General features: G+C 38.1%; 1 protein-coding gene across 23 annotated transcripts in view; it reads right to left on the reverse strand.

Annotated features, from left to right (window-relative positions):
* The window catches only part of PDLIM5 (PDZ and LIM domain 5), a 123,840-nt gene that overhangs the window by 33,430 nt on the left and 74,516 nt on the right, over positions 1-15,894 (reverse strand). For 10 of the 23 annotated variants that reach the window (XM_086888456.1, XM_086888455.1, XM_086888453.1 and 7 more), the window contains 8 exons: positions 14,585-14,621; positions 12,280-12,309; positions 10,473-10,607; positions 9,575-9,691; positions 6,068-6,256; positions 5,167-5,253; positions 4,220-4,375; positions 3,268-3,399 (listed from right to left, as the gene is read on the reverse strand). In XM_086888456.1, the coding sequence (XP_086744582.1) occupies positions 3,268-3,399; positions 4,220-4,375; positions 5,167-5,253; positions 6,068-6,256; positions 9,575-9,691; positions 10,473-10,607; positions 12,280-12,309; positions 14,585-14,621 (883 nt within the window). Of the gene's footprint in view, positions 1-3,267; positions 3,400-4,219; positions 4,376-5,166; positions 5,254-6,067; positions 6,257-9,574; positions 9,692-10,472; positions 10,608-12,279; positions 12,310-12,950; positions 13,962-14,584; positions 14,622-15,894 lie in introns of those variants that run through there. The other 13 variants (XM_086888468.1, XM_086888463.1, XM_086888460.1 and 10 more) reach the window with 4 other exon arrangements.

A 15,894-nucleotide genomic window follows, 5' to 3' on the forward strand; every position in this document is an offset into this window, starting at 1 on the left:
TGGGTGGAGATATTTCTGTATCAAATTACAGGGAGGGAGTATGTAACCCCTCTGTAAGCAGTGCTCTATACACAGAAATAACTCAAAGCACCTTTCAGAGTAAGTATTCTCACAGAGGTAACACCAGTGTCCACCTCAAAAGGCAAGACTACTATTTCTTTAAAGGAACTGAATGTAGTATAGTATCAGGAAGATAAACCAAAAGCCATGCCAATAACAAAAGGGCTGTCAACACCCATTCTTGCAAGTGTTTCCCAAAATTTCACAGTGTTTCTACCTTGAGATTTAATTTTAAGGCAGAGCTCCAATTCTTGGTCATGCAAGTTATTAAATACATCATTTCCTGTGCTGCATATGTGTAGTTTGTTAAAAAACACACAAGCCCCATAAACTCAAGGCTATCCCTGTTGCCATTAGGATGAAACACTTAGCTTAGTAGGAGATTGCATTGCTGTTATACACCCCTAAAAAACCCATTACAGAGGAGTCTGGTGGGGAAGAAAACATGTAGATGTTCACCACAACTTCAGGCCAGTTACTAAGTCAGAAAAAGGTCAAGTATTCTGGCAGCTACCCAGTACAGTGCAATTTAACACAGCCAGCTTTTTGGAGCAGAGACAGTGAAGTGAGAGGGATAAAAGGGAAATATTTCTGGAGGAACCTTACTGCAGAACAGAATCAACACCCTGCTTTTATTACAGCCACAACCTTCCTGAGTTTGTCCTCAGAGACAATGTAAAGAAGCCTAAGCTACCTTGGTACTGCATTCTGTTGTACACTTGTCTCTTTAGTTATGGGACATAAGATTTCAACTCTCCTTTCTTATCAACTATTTTATTGTGGGATGAAGTGAGTTGACATTTAAAACAACTTTTCAGCATTACATTTGTTTACATATCATGTCACTAGATGGATTGTAATGCAAAGACATTTTACTACCTAGTTTCACAGTCAATGGATACATTTCTGTCAATTTTTTTTTTCTGACATAATTGATTTCTTTTGCTTGATCTTTGTTGAAATTCAATAATGATATGTAGTTACTCACATTACATTTATCTTCTTACATCTCCTTTTCCTCAAGCCATATAAGCAAAGGCTATGGTCCTTTATTTAACAGGCCAAGACATCACACAGCTTAATTTCTTCAGCTCCATCTACTGGTAACCTCTCCCTCCTCAGGACTAAGGATGATAATATGGAAACCAGAAATCATTACCCTCATTTGTTGTATGCTATCTTCAGGGCAACACTGGGTATTACTGGAAAAAATCCTTTTTAAAATGCAGTTTTATGCAGAGAGTTCTCAGACTAGCTGTACTGCTACATCACATGTCACAAATTTTAGGTCATATCCTTTTTAGGATGTCACTAACAGCCTGAAAATCATATACTTCCTTTACCACCTTATGCTACAGCCTTGTAGCAGTAACCTGAATAACCAGGATAACCTGGCTATTGCAATGGCTTAAGAGAAAATTCATTTTTTACAAGTTTAAAGGTTGCTTTTAAAACCCCCCAAAAATCCATGGATATTTATTTCAAGCCATTCAGCATGAATCTTGATATATCCACACTGATATGGTCTTTTGGGCAGGCTTATATGGTCTCTGTACTCCCAGTGTACCTTCTGGCTCCCTGGAAAGGCAAATCTCTTTCTACCTGTATCAGTTGGAAGAGAAAAACAGATGAAGCCCCTCCAAAACTGGACTTCAGCTGTGGAAGAATGAAACCAGTTCTCCACTGTTCCCTGCCTTTTCCAACACACAGCCCCATGTACTTGTAAGGGACAGCAACTGAATAGAGACACTTTGGGAATCCCAACACTGACAGCATCTCCAAAAATAAATCTTCAACACCAGGAGAGTTTCCACTCAGAGTGAACAAACAACGGACAAACAGAAAGCCAGTTACAGATTCAGGAAGAAGAAAGTTTGCATTAATGAAATAATCCAATAATCTACCTTCATTTGCCATAAACAATGCATGTTAGTGAGTGAAGGAAAAATAGAAAAGGGAAGTCAGAGAATTTATTTTCACTCTACTGAAGTATCACCAAACAAACACCACAGCTAAAGAATAGTCTTGGTGATGGCATGGCCTGGGCTTCACCTGTAGTGCACAGACACATATCAGAACTCCTCAAGAGATTTTCTCTTTCAATGTGTACATAAAAGTTTTCTAGTAAGATCATTCAGTGGCAAATATAAAATTGATATTTTAAGTTGTATTGTATCACCACAATTCTGTTAATGTTCCTTTTTTATCTTTTTAAAGTGGATATGCTACAAGTTTGAAATTTTCATACAAATAAAAGTGGTTTGTTGTCTTATAAACCACTATTTCCCCTCCCTGAGGTTAAGACTACTTTAGCCTTCTCTAGAGATTGAGGTCACCTTGGAAGCCACAAAACAGAAGAAAAAGAACTAATACTTGTTACTCAACACAAGTTTCTACATCAAGTGGATCTCAGCTCTACTTAAAATTGGGCCTTACCCCTAGAAGGGCCTAACACTTGTGAAAATGTAAAGAATTGTACAAGAAATATAAAGAATATAAAGAAATGGGTACAAAAATACCCACAGATTATTTCTTCCTTAGCACAATTTACTACACACTGCCCTGTAAAATAACCAAGCAGACTCCTGCCTGTGCAGCTGAAGTCATAAAAGCAACTTTCCGCTGAAGCAAGCGTTAACATCGCTGCGGTCAGGAAAGGAGAACAAACAGTCCTGTGCACTGAACAGAATCAGCGCTGGAACAAAGGGCCTAGACAGCAAATAATTTTTAAAACAGTCATTTTCTGGCCTGCATGCCAGTTATTTGATTTTATACATTCAAAGTGAGCTTTAAAAAAATAGCCTAACGTGACGCTTAGTTGCTCAAGGAACTATGGCAAATAATTCACCCACACACAAGTTTCAAGCCAGAATCTCTTGTTTCTTCTCCAGACACCTCTGTAGAGGGACACTGCCTCCCTCAGAGGCTCACAACACAACACAAGCACCACCATGCATATCAGAGGGCATATTGAAGCCAGTGAGGAAAGGAAACTTTAGTATGGTGGACTCGCACAAACACCATCAGCAGGCCCAGGGTGCACATTAGCTGTGTAAAAAGATGAAACCAGCAGGGTTGGGGAGCTGGTGACCTCATGTCAAAAACCAGGACAGGCACAAGCATGCGGACAACAGAAATGTGCTTTGAAGGAGCAGCCAGTTCCCTGTGAGTCCTAAGTGCCAACCACACACCACACCTGGACAATACCTCTGGCTCTTTGGCAACTCCAGAGCGCTTGTGGACTTCCTGGAGGGTGCGGTGGCCTGCAGAGGAGGCTTAGCGACGGGTGTGATGAGCAGGGCATCCAGCAGCGAGCGGTAGGCACTAGGCTCATGGAGTCTAGCAAGTGTGTAAAAAGACCCCATAAACAAACAAGGTGACCACACAAACTTCAGGATGGCTGGGACAACTGACAACCCAAAATCCCTTACGAAAAGTCTTATTGGAGAAACTGAACCCAGGACAACTGATGCAGGAATTATGTCTAAACAGGCAGCCTGCAAAGTAGAGGCTGCACAACTCAGTGGGTTGTCTTGTGCCTCCCCTAAGGTGTGAGAAGCATGTTTTTCATATATTTTTGAATAAAGTAAAATAAAAAGTAATGAGAAAATTTTTTCATCTGTTTCAGTTTTCTGATTTTGTGTATGCTTTCTAATGAACATAATTTAGGACATCTATGCAATTTAGAATTACACAAATATGGATATTATTGCCTATTAAAAATATTTTACTGATATGAACGAATGATTGAGAAACTTCTCAAAATGTTTGCTCTAAGCAAGCCTTTGTAAAAAGAAATACAGTAAAGATTTAGATGGAACTTGGCAAGCTATTGTTTTCAAGCTTGCTTTCAAAAGTTCCTCAAAGTTACAGATTATTCTTTGTCACTCAAGTAACACAAATGCTATTTACAGTTAATTTACTAACTGAACTGTAAAACAGGTATCATGAGGAACAGAATGGTAGAATTACTCACCAAGGTTCAGAACAGCTAAGCTATAAATAGGGCATATAAGCTTTGGACATATTCTAATGACTTGGCCCCTATTGTGAAAGAGCCAATTGATTTCACAACCCTGACAGGGACCAATTATTCTTGTGTGAACTGGAACCTCCTTAAACCAACCTATAAAACATTCCTTTTGAAGCTGATATCTACCTGGCCCGGACAGCAATAGCAGCAGACACTGCAGCAGCAGCCATGCTCTTAATTTTTGATCTCTGCTCAAAAGGAGAAAGAACTGGAGGAGGAGAGGGTCCAAGGATTGGCAGATTTCCCGAAGGATCTTCCAGCATTACTTTTGCAGCGCAGATGCTTTGAGCCAAGGCAGGAGAAAACACAAAGTAGGAAAGATTGGCAGAGATACAGTACAACACCAAACCACATTAACCACTGGAAAGTTATGGAAGTTTCCATCTCACAGAGACATCAGGCAACGTGTAAGTGACTTGAATACTAATATAGGAAACAGCAATTTTGATTTCACCCACAAATAAAACTTTCCTCTAATCAAGTGAGCATTTAGCATCTGTCAGCCTTCGAATTCCTCATCATAGACTCTGCCTCACACACCTGGGTCATTTGCACTGAACCAGGGATCAGAATTCTCCACATGGATCTATTTAAGTCTCCATGAAGTGGACAGAATTACCCCTGAAGACCATTTACCCTTGTCTTCTTTTTGATAATAAATGGTAAACATAGAAAAACAGAGTATTTGGTGATGTAACTTCTCCAGGTCCACTTTTAGCAACCTTGACAAATTCATCATGTAAACCCCTTTTTATTTTCTCTACTTATTTTACTGGTAGAAATTAACTTGAACAGACAAAAAAGAAAAAAAAAGTGAAAAACCCAGACTACTTCCAAAATAACTCCTACAATTTCTAACTTGTGTTCTTCTAATTGTGTTCTTAACTTGTGTTTAAAATTTCAAGATTATCCACCAAATTGCTGTGTATTTTTTAAATTACTACCAAGATGGACAAAACACTCCAAATACCCACACAGCCATATACCACTTTCCAAATTTAAATGCAAAAACACTGCCTGAATACCTTACTTACACCTAGAAATCTGCTGTAGATGTACCTTAAAATATTTACCTTGTATGACTTACAGATGATTTAGACTGAAAACTTGAGATTTTATTGAAAGGATTTGTTTCACAAGTAAGCAGAGATGCTTCACGCCTGCCCAAAAGCAGCAAGAGAAGAGAAATCATTAATCAAACACTTATTTCACCTCTGGCAATACTAACTAAAGCTCTGAAGTTCATTTAAACTTTTTTCTATAAGCCATCCTTACCCATAAGGTAAACAAAACAGGTATGTTTTTTGCAGGTATCCTGTAGTGTTAATTACTGAGGGAAGCACTTTCTCTCTCTGTTGGTAAAGATCTATATTCTGGTTGTCCCATCACTACACAAGTTAAAGCTTGCATTCTCCTCTAAAAATTTTGGGTTACTGGACAATTTAAAAACACATATTTTGTAGCAAGGGTGACTATATTCTCCTCATAACACCAACTTCTGCCAACAAAACCCAACTGAACCTCCTGCCCATGACTCTGGCTTTTCCTCCTCCATCAAAAGGCTGCTGTAATTTTTAAACTATTTTTAGAACTTTTGCCTAAAAGCTACTTGAATTTATAATTACTATATAAATTGCCAGAGCACTATGAGGGTCAGGAAACCTTGAAGCTGCTCTATCTTGACAGCATCACCATCAAGGTTTCAGATGAAACTGTATGGCTTTAAACTAAGAGAAGAGATTTAGACTAGATATTAGGAAAGAATTCTTTACTCTGGGGATGGGTGGGGAACTAGAAAACGTTGCCCAAAGAAGCTGTGGATGCCCCAGCCCCAGAAATGTTCACCTCCAGGCTGGACGGGATCCTGAGCAATCTGGTCTAGTGGGAGGTGGCCCTGCCTATGGCAGGAGCATTTGAACTAAATGATCCTTGGAGTTTCTGACTGCACCTCTAACACAGCTGACTTGGATGTACCTGGCAAGGGCAGGAGGCAGCCCGAGGGCTGTTCCCACATGCAGGGCTGGAGGAGGCAGCCCTCCAGCTGGGTCAGCAGGCAGAGGGAACTCGATGGTCTGTGTGGCCACAGCACACATCTTGGGGACAGGAGGTGCTTCATCTGCCGGAAAAGAGCTCGCTGCATCTGGAGCAGGCACCGTTATCTCCCTAGTTGATGTTAATTTCATGAGTAATTATAATGAGACAATATACAGAGAAGAAATTTCTCATTTGATTAAAAACACAAAATAGCAATGGACAATTCTTTCTAGCTAGTATTCCTGCATCTTTTGTAAGAAGAATAAGTGAGTAGCAGATAAAGGCTTTTTTACCTCCTTCTATAGGAACCAAATACTCATGCCCTGGGAATTAGACGATGCTGAAAACAATTTTTTGAGGCATTTTTACAGCTAAAGTTTGAGTGCTTGTTTAACCACAAAACCAAACTATTTGGGTAGTTACTTAAAAGATAAAAGAACAAGAGCACAATCAATATACAAGAAACTACCTAGTGTCAGGAGATGACACTTCAGACACCGAGGCTAGTTGGCTGCTGACATTTTAAATCTGAACAACTGAAGGGAAGATGAGGTGTATACTTGCCTAAGACTTCCTAAAGGTTCTCAAACAAAAGTTCTGTACAATAAAAGAAAGCAGGAGGACAAGTAGCATTCACCATGAAAGAGCAATATTTCTCTCCCATATTTTACTTCCTCTTCCTTGTCATCACACTGAAACAACCATAAAAACTCTGACAGTTTTCATATGGTCAGCCTGAGACCTCCTCTTCCCCCAGGCGACAATTTCTGCGAGAATGTTCTTGGCTGTCCACTTATCAGAAAATACACAACAAAAATCAGGACTAATAGCTATTATTACTTATTACTAAGTCTTTGTATTTATATCAGGAATAATTCCATTAAAAGAAAATACAAAAATAGGTCTGCATGATTGTAAAAAGCTGTATATGAAATACAATCTAAAGACCTGCTGGCATCACATCTGTTTTATATTAGTTATACATTTTCTCTGGAAGCACCATATTCTGTGGTTTATATGGTCTAATGCTGCCAGGATCACTTTTTAAGATGACTTTTTGCAACTTTCTGGAAAGGCTGTAAGCACTCTTAAATATTTTACTGTTAAACTTACAGGAGAACATCACATATATGTGAAATAATGTAATAATGTATAATTTACAGTAGTTGGTTATATAGACATACAACTATTTAAGGCTTTCAATAAAGAACTAAAACTACAATAAAAAAGCATTATGAAGTCTATCTTATAAGCAGCTCACCTAACTTCAATCTAGAAATCAAATCCAGATCCTCCATACCTTTCACAGCAAGCTTTCTCCTTCTTGGTGGTTAAGAGGTGGGTGGTACAATTTACGGAGCCTCAGCCAAGAAAAGGTGGAGCCCATTCAGAAAATAAGGACCTATGCCAGTCCCTGACAACAAATTCAAGGCTTCAGTAGCAAAAGCAAATCGACTTACCCTTGGATGGCCTAATTTAGCTTTACTAAAAGCTTGACATGGCACTCATAAATTGCTCCATGCAGATTTCCAATAGGTGCCATTTAATTAAAAAAGGGGTTTGAAGATCAGATTTGCTGTTATTTCCCACATGAAAGAGCATTATAAAAGCAGCAACATCTGCTCAGTAACAAAACATAAACATTAACTATAGTTGCTACACTGATGACCTCTCAGTTCAGAGGAGACTCCAGACTGGACAGCTGTATCAAATAATTTGTTCTTCTTCCCACAACTAATGCTACACCTTCCCTCTACAGCGCTGCAGAAGCTGCTCCAATTTCTGCCCTTCTTGAGCAGAAAATCCTTACCATCTATGTTTTTATTTGTAAAAATACTTTGGCTCTCATCCTGAACCACCATGAACACAGCTGCTTTTCAGAAATCTAATGTGAAAACATTTTAAAGCTGCTCTCTTGCTAGGTTAATTTTGCCAAATAACAAAATTTAGAGCCATAGGTCTTGAGTGAGATTAGATTTAAATTACCTTTGCCTGGACTCAGATAGGAGTTAGGAACTTGGTACTCAAAACACAGTAGCTGTAGTGGTACCTGCAAGGCATCTACAGCTCAGTAGAACCATAAAACGGTCTGGATTGGAAGGGACCTTAAGGGTCATCTACTTCCAGTCCTCCTGCTGTAGGCAGGGACACCTTTGACTAGACTTTGCTCAGAGCTCCATCCAACCTGGCCTTGAACACACCCACGGATGGGGCAAGTAGGTGTAATCATACTGGAGTTTCACTGGTAGACATGAAAATCAATTACTGAAGCAGTACTTTTTGCACTGCCTTTTTCACCTCAGGTTTTCTGCTTTAAAAAAAAATCACCAGGACTATGATACATATCTATCATACATCTACTGTGTCTATTTTTCATCTTTGTTGATTTAAGAAAATTTGCGGCTGAAAACATCACAACCAAATCTTCTTTACTGTACTGACTCAAACCAAATATCACCATGAAGGAACCTACCAGCCCATCAGCCTCCATCACTTCCTGCCTAAGCTCATGTTCATACCTGCTTCTCCCAGACAACCCTCACAAGACACCACAATAGACTTTTCTTTTTTTGTCAAATTTCTCCTTGTCTCTCAGCTAGTTGAGATTGCTGCTTTAAACATTTAAAACTGGTCAATGCCAAATCTTAGTATTCCAACTGCAGAAAGCCCACACAGGTGTAGGCAACAATATATTCTTGTATGCTTTAATTCAAGCATACATGTCTGTCTAGAGCTTGGCAGGACCAGGCACTGTTCATTTAATTCTCATTTTTACAGGAACAGCTTTATTTCACGTTATGACCTTGTGCTTGTGCATGCTACCTGGAACTCAAGAACTCCTGCACAATGAAAGACAAACTATAAGAAAAAGGAATTGACCAACGGTAACAATTGATCACCCTCCAAACCACTGTCCCTGTCTTCTGCCTAAAATTATTGCTGTCTAGTACTCAGAGACAACCTCCAAAGCAGCAGCAATTTGCCAAGGTAAGTGCCAGTAAAACTACCCAGGGCCAGTGACAGGAAATTTGCCAGATCATCCCCTGTCTTTCTGTGACTGTATCACAGCACTGTGTTACAAATTAAATAACTCACATTTTTGAATATTACTTTCATATTTCTAAATCCATATTCACTTTTGATTTGTTGAGACCACTGAAAAGCTAATCCAAGTGATAGGGTGGAGACCCACTGACAGCATACACACACTAAATATTTTATCTTATTTTAGCTAGTATCCACAAGACTCTTCATTAATTTCCTCATTTTTATCTAATTTTTTCTCCTTCTCTGTCTTACCATTTCCAGGAAAATCCCTAGTCACAGCAGCTTAATGAAGTTTATTTTAAGTGAATGACAAACAACCCTCTCTCCTCCAAGACAGACAAATCCAGGCTAGAACAGGATAGACTGCTAACTGAATCAAAACCCTTGTGAATGATTTACCTTGCAGGAACTGGAGCAGCAATATGTTCAGAAAGTTTGGGAGAGGGGACACTGCCAGGGTGGGAATCTGCTATCGGCAAAAGGGCAGCTGCAGGTTCTGGACTAGCATTGTTTCCACTCCATTCACAGTAATAAAACCAAGTGAAGACACACAGAGAAAGAGATTTTTAATCTACATTAAAATAGTATGCAAAACAGGAAACATTGTGCATAAAAGTGCTAGTAAACTGAGAAGAGAAAAAAAACCAAAACCCCAAACCCTAAAAAAATCTCCAAAAAGACCACGGAATTTACAGTAAAATACAGTTAAGAGGATAAAATGACACAAAACACACTTAAGAAGTATCACACTTTCAGTGAAGGCTGAGAGCATCCTGATGCTTTAAAATTCAGAAAGCCAAGTAATACTGAACATTTACAAAGATGGAACACAAATATTTGGGATTACATTATGTGCTGGAAAACAACTTTAGAAAATACTGAAAGTGACAAAAGTGCTAGTGGGACTCACCCCAAAGCTTTATATGCTTTTTAATACAACTTTTTGGTTGTGTTAGTTTTGTGAACATTACACTTTATATTTCTCAGTATTTTTCATATCCTTTCTGTGATTCAATTGTTGTAGGAAAAAATATAATCTAGAAAATGTTGTCTTAAAATGCTCTACTTGAAGGAAAGCACCTGCTAGATATATCACTGTAATACACCAAAAAAAAGTAAACTGCAAGGTAGAGAGCAACCCCAAAAATAAGTCTTAAGCAGCCTAAATTAGCAGGGGCAGGCATTTCTGCCTTTTTTTTTTCTTATGTTAGTATGCAGAATTAAGTATCTTATTAAAGCAGGGAGCCTTAAGTGCTGAAGATTATTGAACAGATTTAAGAATGACCAGGGAGCAGACCTCAAAGGTGGTAAAGGTGTGGATGGAAATTCTGGTGCAGGTGGCATCTCCAAAGTCGGGGTAGCTATGGAGTTTTTATTTAAATTAACACAGGCATCCTGGGTTTCTATTCCATCAGGTAGATCTGCAGGTATGCTTTACATATATTTATGACATGTGAGAAAGAAAAATACATATTTTATGACAGATTTTTTGAAGACTGACTAAGAGTAGGACAGATATTTTCCAGTTGCTGTGGATTAACTAAACGACAAATCTGGAAAATCCTCACTCAGGACAACAAATGGACTCTACAATTTAAGGCCAAAACCAAATTCAGACATGGCTGCTCAAATGAAGAGGGTTAAAAGTGAACATTAAAAAAAACCAAAAACCTTGGAAATAGGGTGCTGCAGAAATAGAAATAATCTGAAACACAAACTTTATACAAAGGCTAGGCATTGCCTAAGTCTTAAGTAACTGGTTTATAAGCTCCAATCTACACATTTCAGTGAGAGGTTTCTACTTCTATTTCCTGTCTTTCCAGCTGCTGAAGAGAAAAATCTATTTTATCCAAACAAAAATCCCTAGTGGGTTACAGTTTAGAAATAAACAATAATAGAAACCCCACAGAACATCTGTTTTGGACAATGCCTGCCTGAAAAGCTGAGGGTTATGAAATTGGGATATTTTACTGAAGTAAAACGATGATGAAAGAATTTTCTATTTCATTGCCATATTGATATTTTAATTAATATTGATATGAGATTTCTAAAATTTAAGCTTATTAGTTTATATAAAAAAACACTCATAATATGTTTTCAAAGATCAGATGTATGCTAGGAAACAAACACGAGATAGGGCATGTTTGTCAGACACAAATGAAAAAGTGGTCCATTTCTGGGAACAGTAACAAAAAGTCCAAAATTTAACGCCACTAAGTTCTGTGCAATGGGGATATTGGGTGCAACGGGTTCTGTGCAATGGGGAAGAGATGACATCTTTCAAGCAGTAAATGAAATTAATTTCACACATTGATAAAACATATTTGGAACTAGTGGTGTTTTTGCAATGAATTTACAGAAAACTAATAATTTCTCAGTCTCTCTCAAACTACTCTCATATCCTTAAAAGACAGAGTATGTCTGTGTTTAGTTTTACTCAAAACAGAGGCTTCTATTCTTTTGATTATTTGAACTCTTCTATTTCTCACTACAATTCACCCTTCAAAAGGTTAAGAGCTAGTAAAATAGATAAACATAATGGTAAGTTTAACAACAACAGGAAAATATTCTCATTACCTAGGGACATCTCCAGAACATAAAAATACCTGAAGGTCAAACTATTTTGCCCTTAAAAAGAAACCTTTACAGAGAATCTAAGCAATAACCCTTCTAACCTTTCAGTTTTCATTGCATTGATGGTGTCTGAAATGCCCACATTTTTTTCTGTTCATAAAGAAATTATATAAACCCAGAAGCACAATTTAAATACACTACTTCACATTCCCATTTTAATATGCAGCACTCAATCAAATTATTATATTGTGGTGTATGTGCATTCAGTAACACACTTGGGTTTAGTAACACAGTACTCACTGCCAAGTTACGTGAGGGGAGGGCATGGAAATTAAATTGATTGGCACTTCTCATCAAAGTACTCTCCAGTGAAATTATTGAAGTGAATGTTTTCCCCTACTGTCCCTAAGGAGTTAACCCAAAAAGTGTGCAAGATGTGATATCCCTTGGGCCATCATTACCAGGGCAAATCTGTGCAGTGTTAGGCATCCACATTGGTGACTGTTAGTGTTAGATAACTTATCTATTACCTGAAGTCTCCATTTTCTGTTTGCCTTTTCCTAAAGATAAAATCACAAATATCATAAGCTACTGCTGTACTGTATAACAGCATAAACCATCTGAAAAGGAAACTCAAACTTAAAATAGTTCCAAAGGTCCTCTCAAGTTCTGACATTATGCAAGGTAAAAAAAACCAAAACAACCCCAAATCTTCTGCAGGGGCATCGGTTCACAGGACTAATTCCATCAGAGGAGTGTTTAGGTCAGCTGCATAAACCCAGACCAATTGCAATGGTTTTCACTGAGCAGATGTGAGAAACTGGGCTTTCATACGTACTCCACAATCAGCTTTGTTTGAGGTCTCAAACTTTATCTGTTTCAACAAGCGCTGCAAAAGCCAAAATCGAGCTTTACTTCATATACTTCATATTTACTTCTTACTCCTGTAAGGGTCAATCATTTTATTGATTCCTGCAAATCTCATGTCCATTTCAGTAACACACACACATACCCCATTTTTAAGATGATCAGGAACTAAAATACTGGGATGGTTTTAAACAATTCAGATTGTTTCTACAATTCATGTGTGATTTAATTGTTTCTCTTCCTACAGGCTGTGAAGGTGCGATGAAATGTCAGCCCCATGCACGAGTAGACTACTCAAGGAGTCCAAGAGACTCAAAAGAAAAACAGACAGAGCTAAGATAAAAGCAACTTTTATTAAAATACTCTTCAAGCTTCAAAATGCATAAATTAATGGATGTGTAGCTACTATAATACATTATTTTACAGGAGAACCATAGGGCTTGTGAAGCTTTCATGAACACAAGAAAGCATAAGCTTCACTCTGTAATAAATAAATACTACTGTCTAATCTTGTCCCTGCTAAAAGATGTGTCGAAGCTCTTACACAGCAACATTCTGCTCCATTATTCTTTAAGTTTTCCAAAACATGAACATGTTACTAGTCTAAGCAGCAAAATCTTTATATTGAGCTTTCACGTCAATTCAAAACACTGGAATATAATTTTTTGAATTTTCTTTTCTTTGCTTAAAAGCAGTCTGTCTTCTTGCTGTACTTGGTAAAACATTTACAACCACTCTAAAATTGACCTGCTGAAAATCTAGTGAAATCCAACATAATTTTCCTGGTAGGTATGATAACCTGAAATGAGTGCATACAATCCCCTCTTCATCTTCTTTCCCCAGCCCCAGAATCAAGGTAACACAATTTCTTATCCATTTGTTCAAAATTTTCTGATTTCTAACAGCCTACAGTAACTCAGACTCAGCAATGCAAATGACTTCTTTCAGGCAGAAAAAAGAACTGAAACAGCCATCTCCTCTCCACATTGGGAGATTCAGCCACTGAAGTTGTTACGTTTTAAATATATATTTTTTGTCAACTAATGATTAGCACAAAAACATTTTCATCCCATTTTTTACACATCAGTAGGAAAGTGTTAGAAAAGTATAGAAAAGGCTAGAATTTCTCTTGCAGAAAGGCTACTGAAATACATTTCCTTTTTAAATTTTTTTTTTCTTTTTTTTGCAAAGCAGAAGGAAAAGAAGAAAGGAAGGAAGTGTTTGCATTTTGCTTTTGTAACTTGGGTAAAATCACTGGACATTAAGAACACGTGCTGAGACTTCATGGTGCCAGTCACGTAATTTTGTATATTTGGGGCTAAGGACGTGGATGGGAACCTTTTCCCTGTGGAAAGAAGTGATAGAAGAAAAATAAGAAAGAAAGAAAGTTTGTCTTAAGCAGTTTCACAATAGAGCATGCAAACTCCATGCACTATTCCTATTGCACTGTCTTCCTCTCTATCAAAAAGCTGGATCCAGTGTTAGTCAAAGTCAGTAGAGAAAGTCTCATTGACTTCAAGAACCATTAGGTTTAGCCACTGGTTGGTGCTCCTTTTGAACAATGCTTGTCCCAAAGCAAGGAGACATCTGACCCTCACTTGCAGCCAGAACAGCAATACTTCCCACCTATGTCTTGCAATCAGATTCACACTCACAAATCAAAAATGCCTGATTAGACTTGGGAAAGAAAAACACAAGCTGACCTCGTATAGGCAACCAAATTGGTCCAGGTTTACAGAAAACCTCTATACAAGCTCCTGCATAAACATTACTACTACTGGACTGTACCAACAGCTTTTTAAAAGGTTTGTCTATGGAGAAAAAGATCTTGATTTTTACATGCTGAAGCAAAAAGCAAAAGAACATTTTAAGAATACCCAGATGTCACACAAGTGCACCAAACACTAAAAGTTAAGAATTAAAACATGCAAAGTATTAAAGTAATAAAAATGTAAAACATCAACTCACTTAGTCTTCTTCCCAGCGTCATTTTCTGGTTCTTTCACTGAAGGAAAACAGAAAATTTTTATTTTCTAGGGCACTAAAGACACTGTACCACAACACTGAGATTCTCTGCTGTGCCAATGTATTCACTACAGTGGGAAATTGCAACAAGGCTCATTAGGATTCTTTGATTCTAAATACACCCCAAAGGACATGAGTTATATCTATGAACTTCAAGAGCTTCGTTGCCAGTAGGACTGCTGAAAAGTGGCTCTGCTGGTCTCTGCCCGTCCCCTTGGCCCACTCTCCATGCTGGCATTGGGACAGGTGATTTGAGAAGCTGAAGATGAATGAAGTTAAGAGGTATTTCTTTTGGATGAACATCCAGTGGGTTTATATCAGGTGATAATCCAAGCACCTGTTTGCAGCCAGGCTGTTTCCCACCAAGGTTCTAGAGGTCTGCACAAGAGATAATGTAAATTCCCAGTCCTGATTTTAAGGCTGGCAAATCGTGCAGTAATTTTCTTACAGCATTTGTCAGCATGATAAATTCATCTTTACAGGATAACACTATTTGATGTTCAGGTCCCATACTCTTCCCTTACAAGGACAGATGAAGGGAATTGAACACAGGACCAATCAGGTCCAAAGTCAGAACACCTGTCACACATGGACAATAACCCTTATTTTGGGAGATCTTATCACTGGCTTCTAGAAATAGCTGATCTAATAAAATCTCCTGGAGAGGAGGTCCAATCTTGTCAATGCCTTCTTTATTGCAGGTCTAGCTGAGAAAAGCTGAAGAATGAGAGCTCAGAGCCCCTGAGAGCACTTCTGGTGGCTTTCACACAAAATCACAAATCTCAGCCAGAAATTTATGGCTGACAGTGTAACATGAAATTGAAGTTTTAGCATAAAATTGTATGACTGGGAATGACTTTCACAACATCACCTGTTCCACTCCACCAATATATGTAATCACACCATAGCATAAGCAGAGGGTGGAAACATAACCTGGGAATAAACTGAGGAACTACAGATTTATGTTTCTTATTGGTTACATCATTGCAGATCACATACTTAAGTACGACAAAGACCTTCTACATGCCAGAAAACACCTAATTTTTCTGAACCATTGAATTTGATCAGAAATGTCTCCATTTTGGTGAGAGAAGAAAGAAACAACAAATACGTATCTTTCAATATCTTTGAGAGTAGCAATAGAAATTTTAAGATTTATCTAGAATGTTTTAATTCAGCTCAATCAGGAACACTGTCCAGCAATGTATATATCCTGAACTACTTAGTAATGGCAGGGTTTTACAGTAACATCT

The sequence above is a fragment of the Cyanistes caeruleus genome, chromosome 5, assembly GCF_971803275.1.
Source record: "Cyanistes caeruleus chromosome 5, bCyaCae1.hap1.1, whole genome shotgun sequence".
In the NCBI taxonomy this organism is placed as follows: domain Eukaryota; kingdom Metazoa; phylum Chordata; class Aves; order Passeriformes; family Paridae; genus Cyanistes; species Cyanistes caeruleus.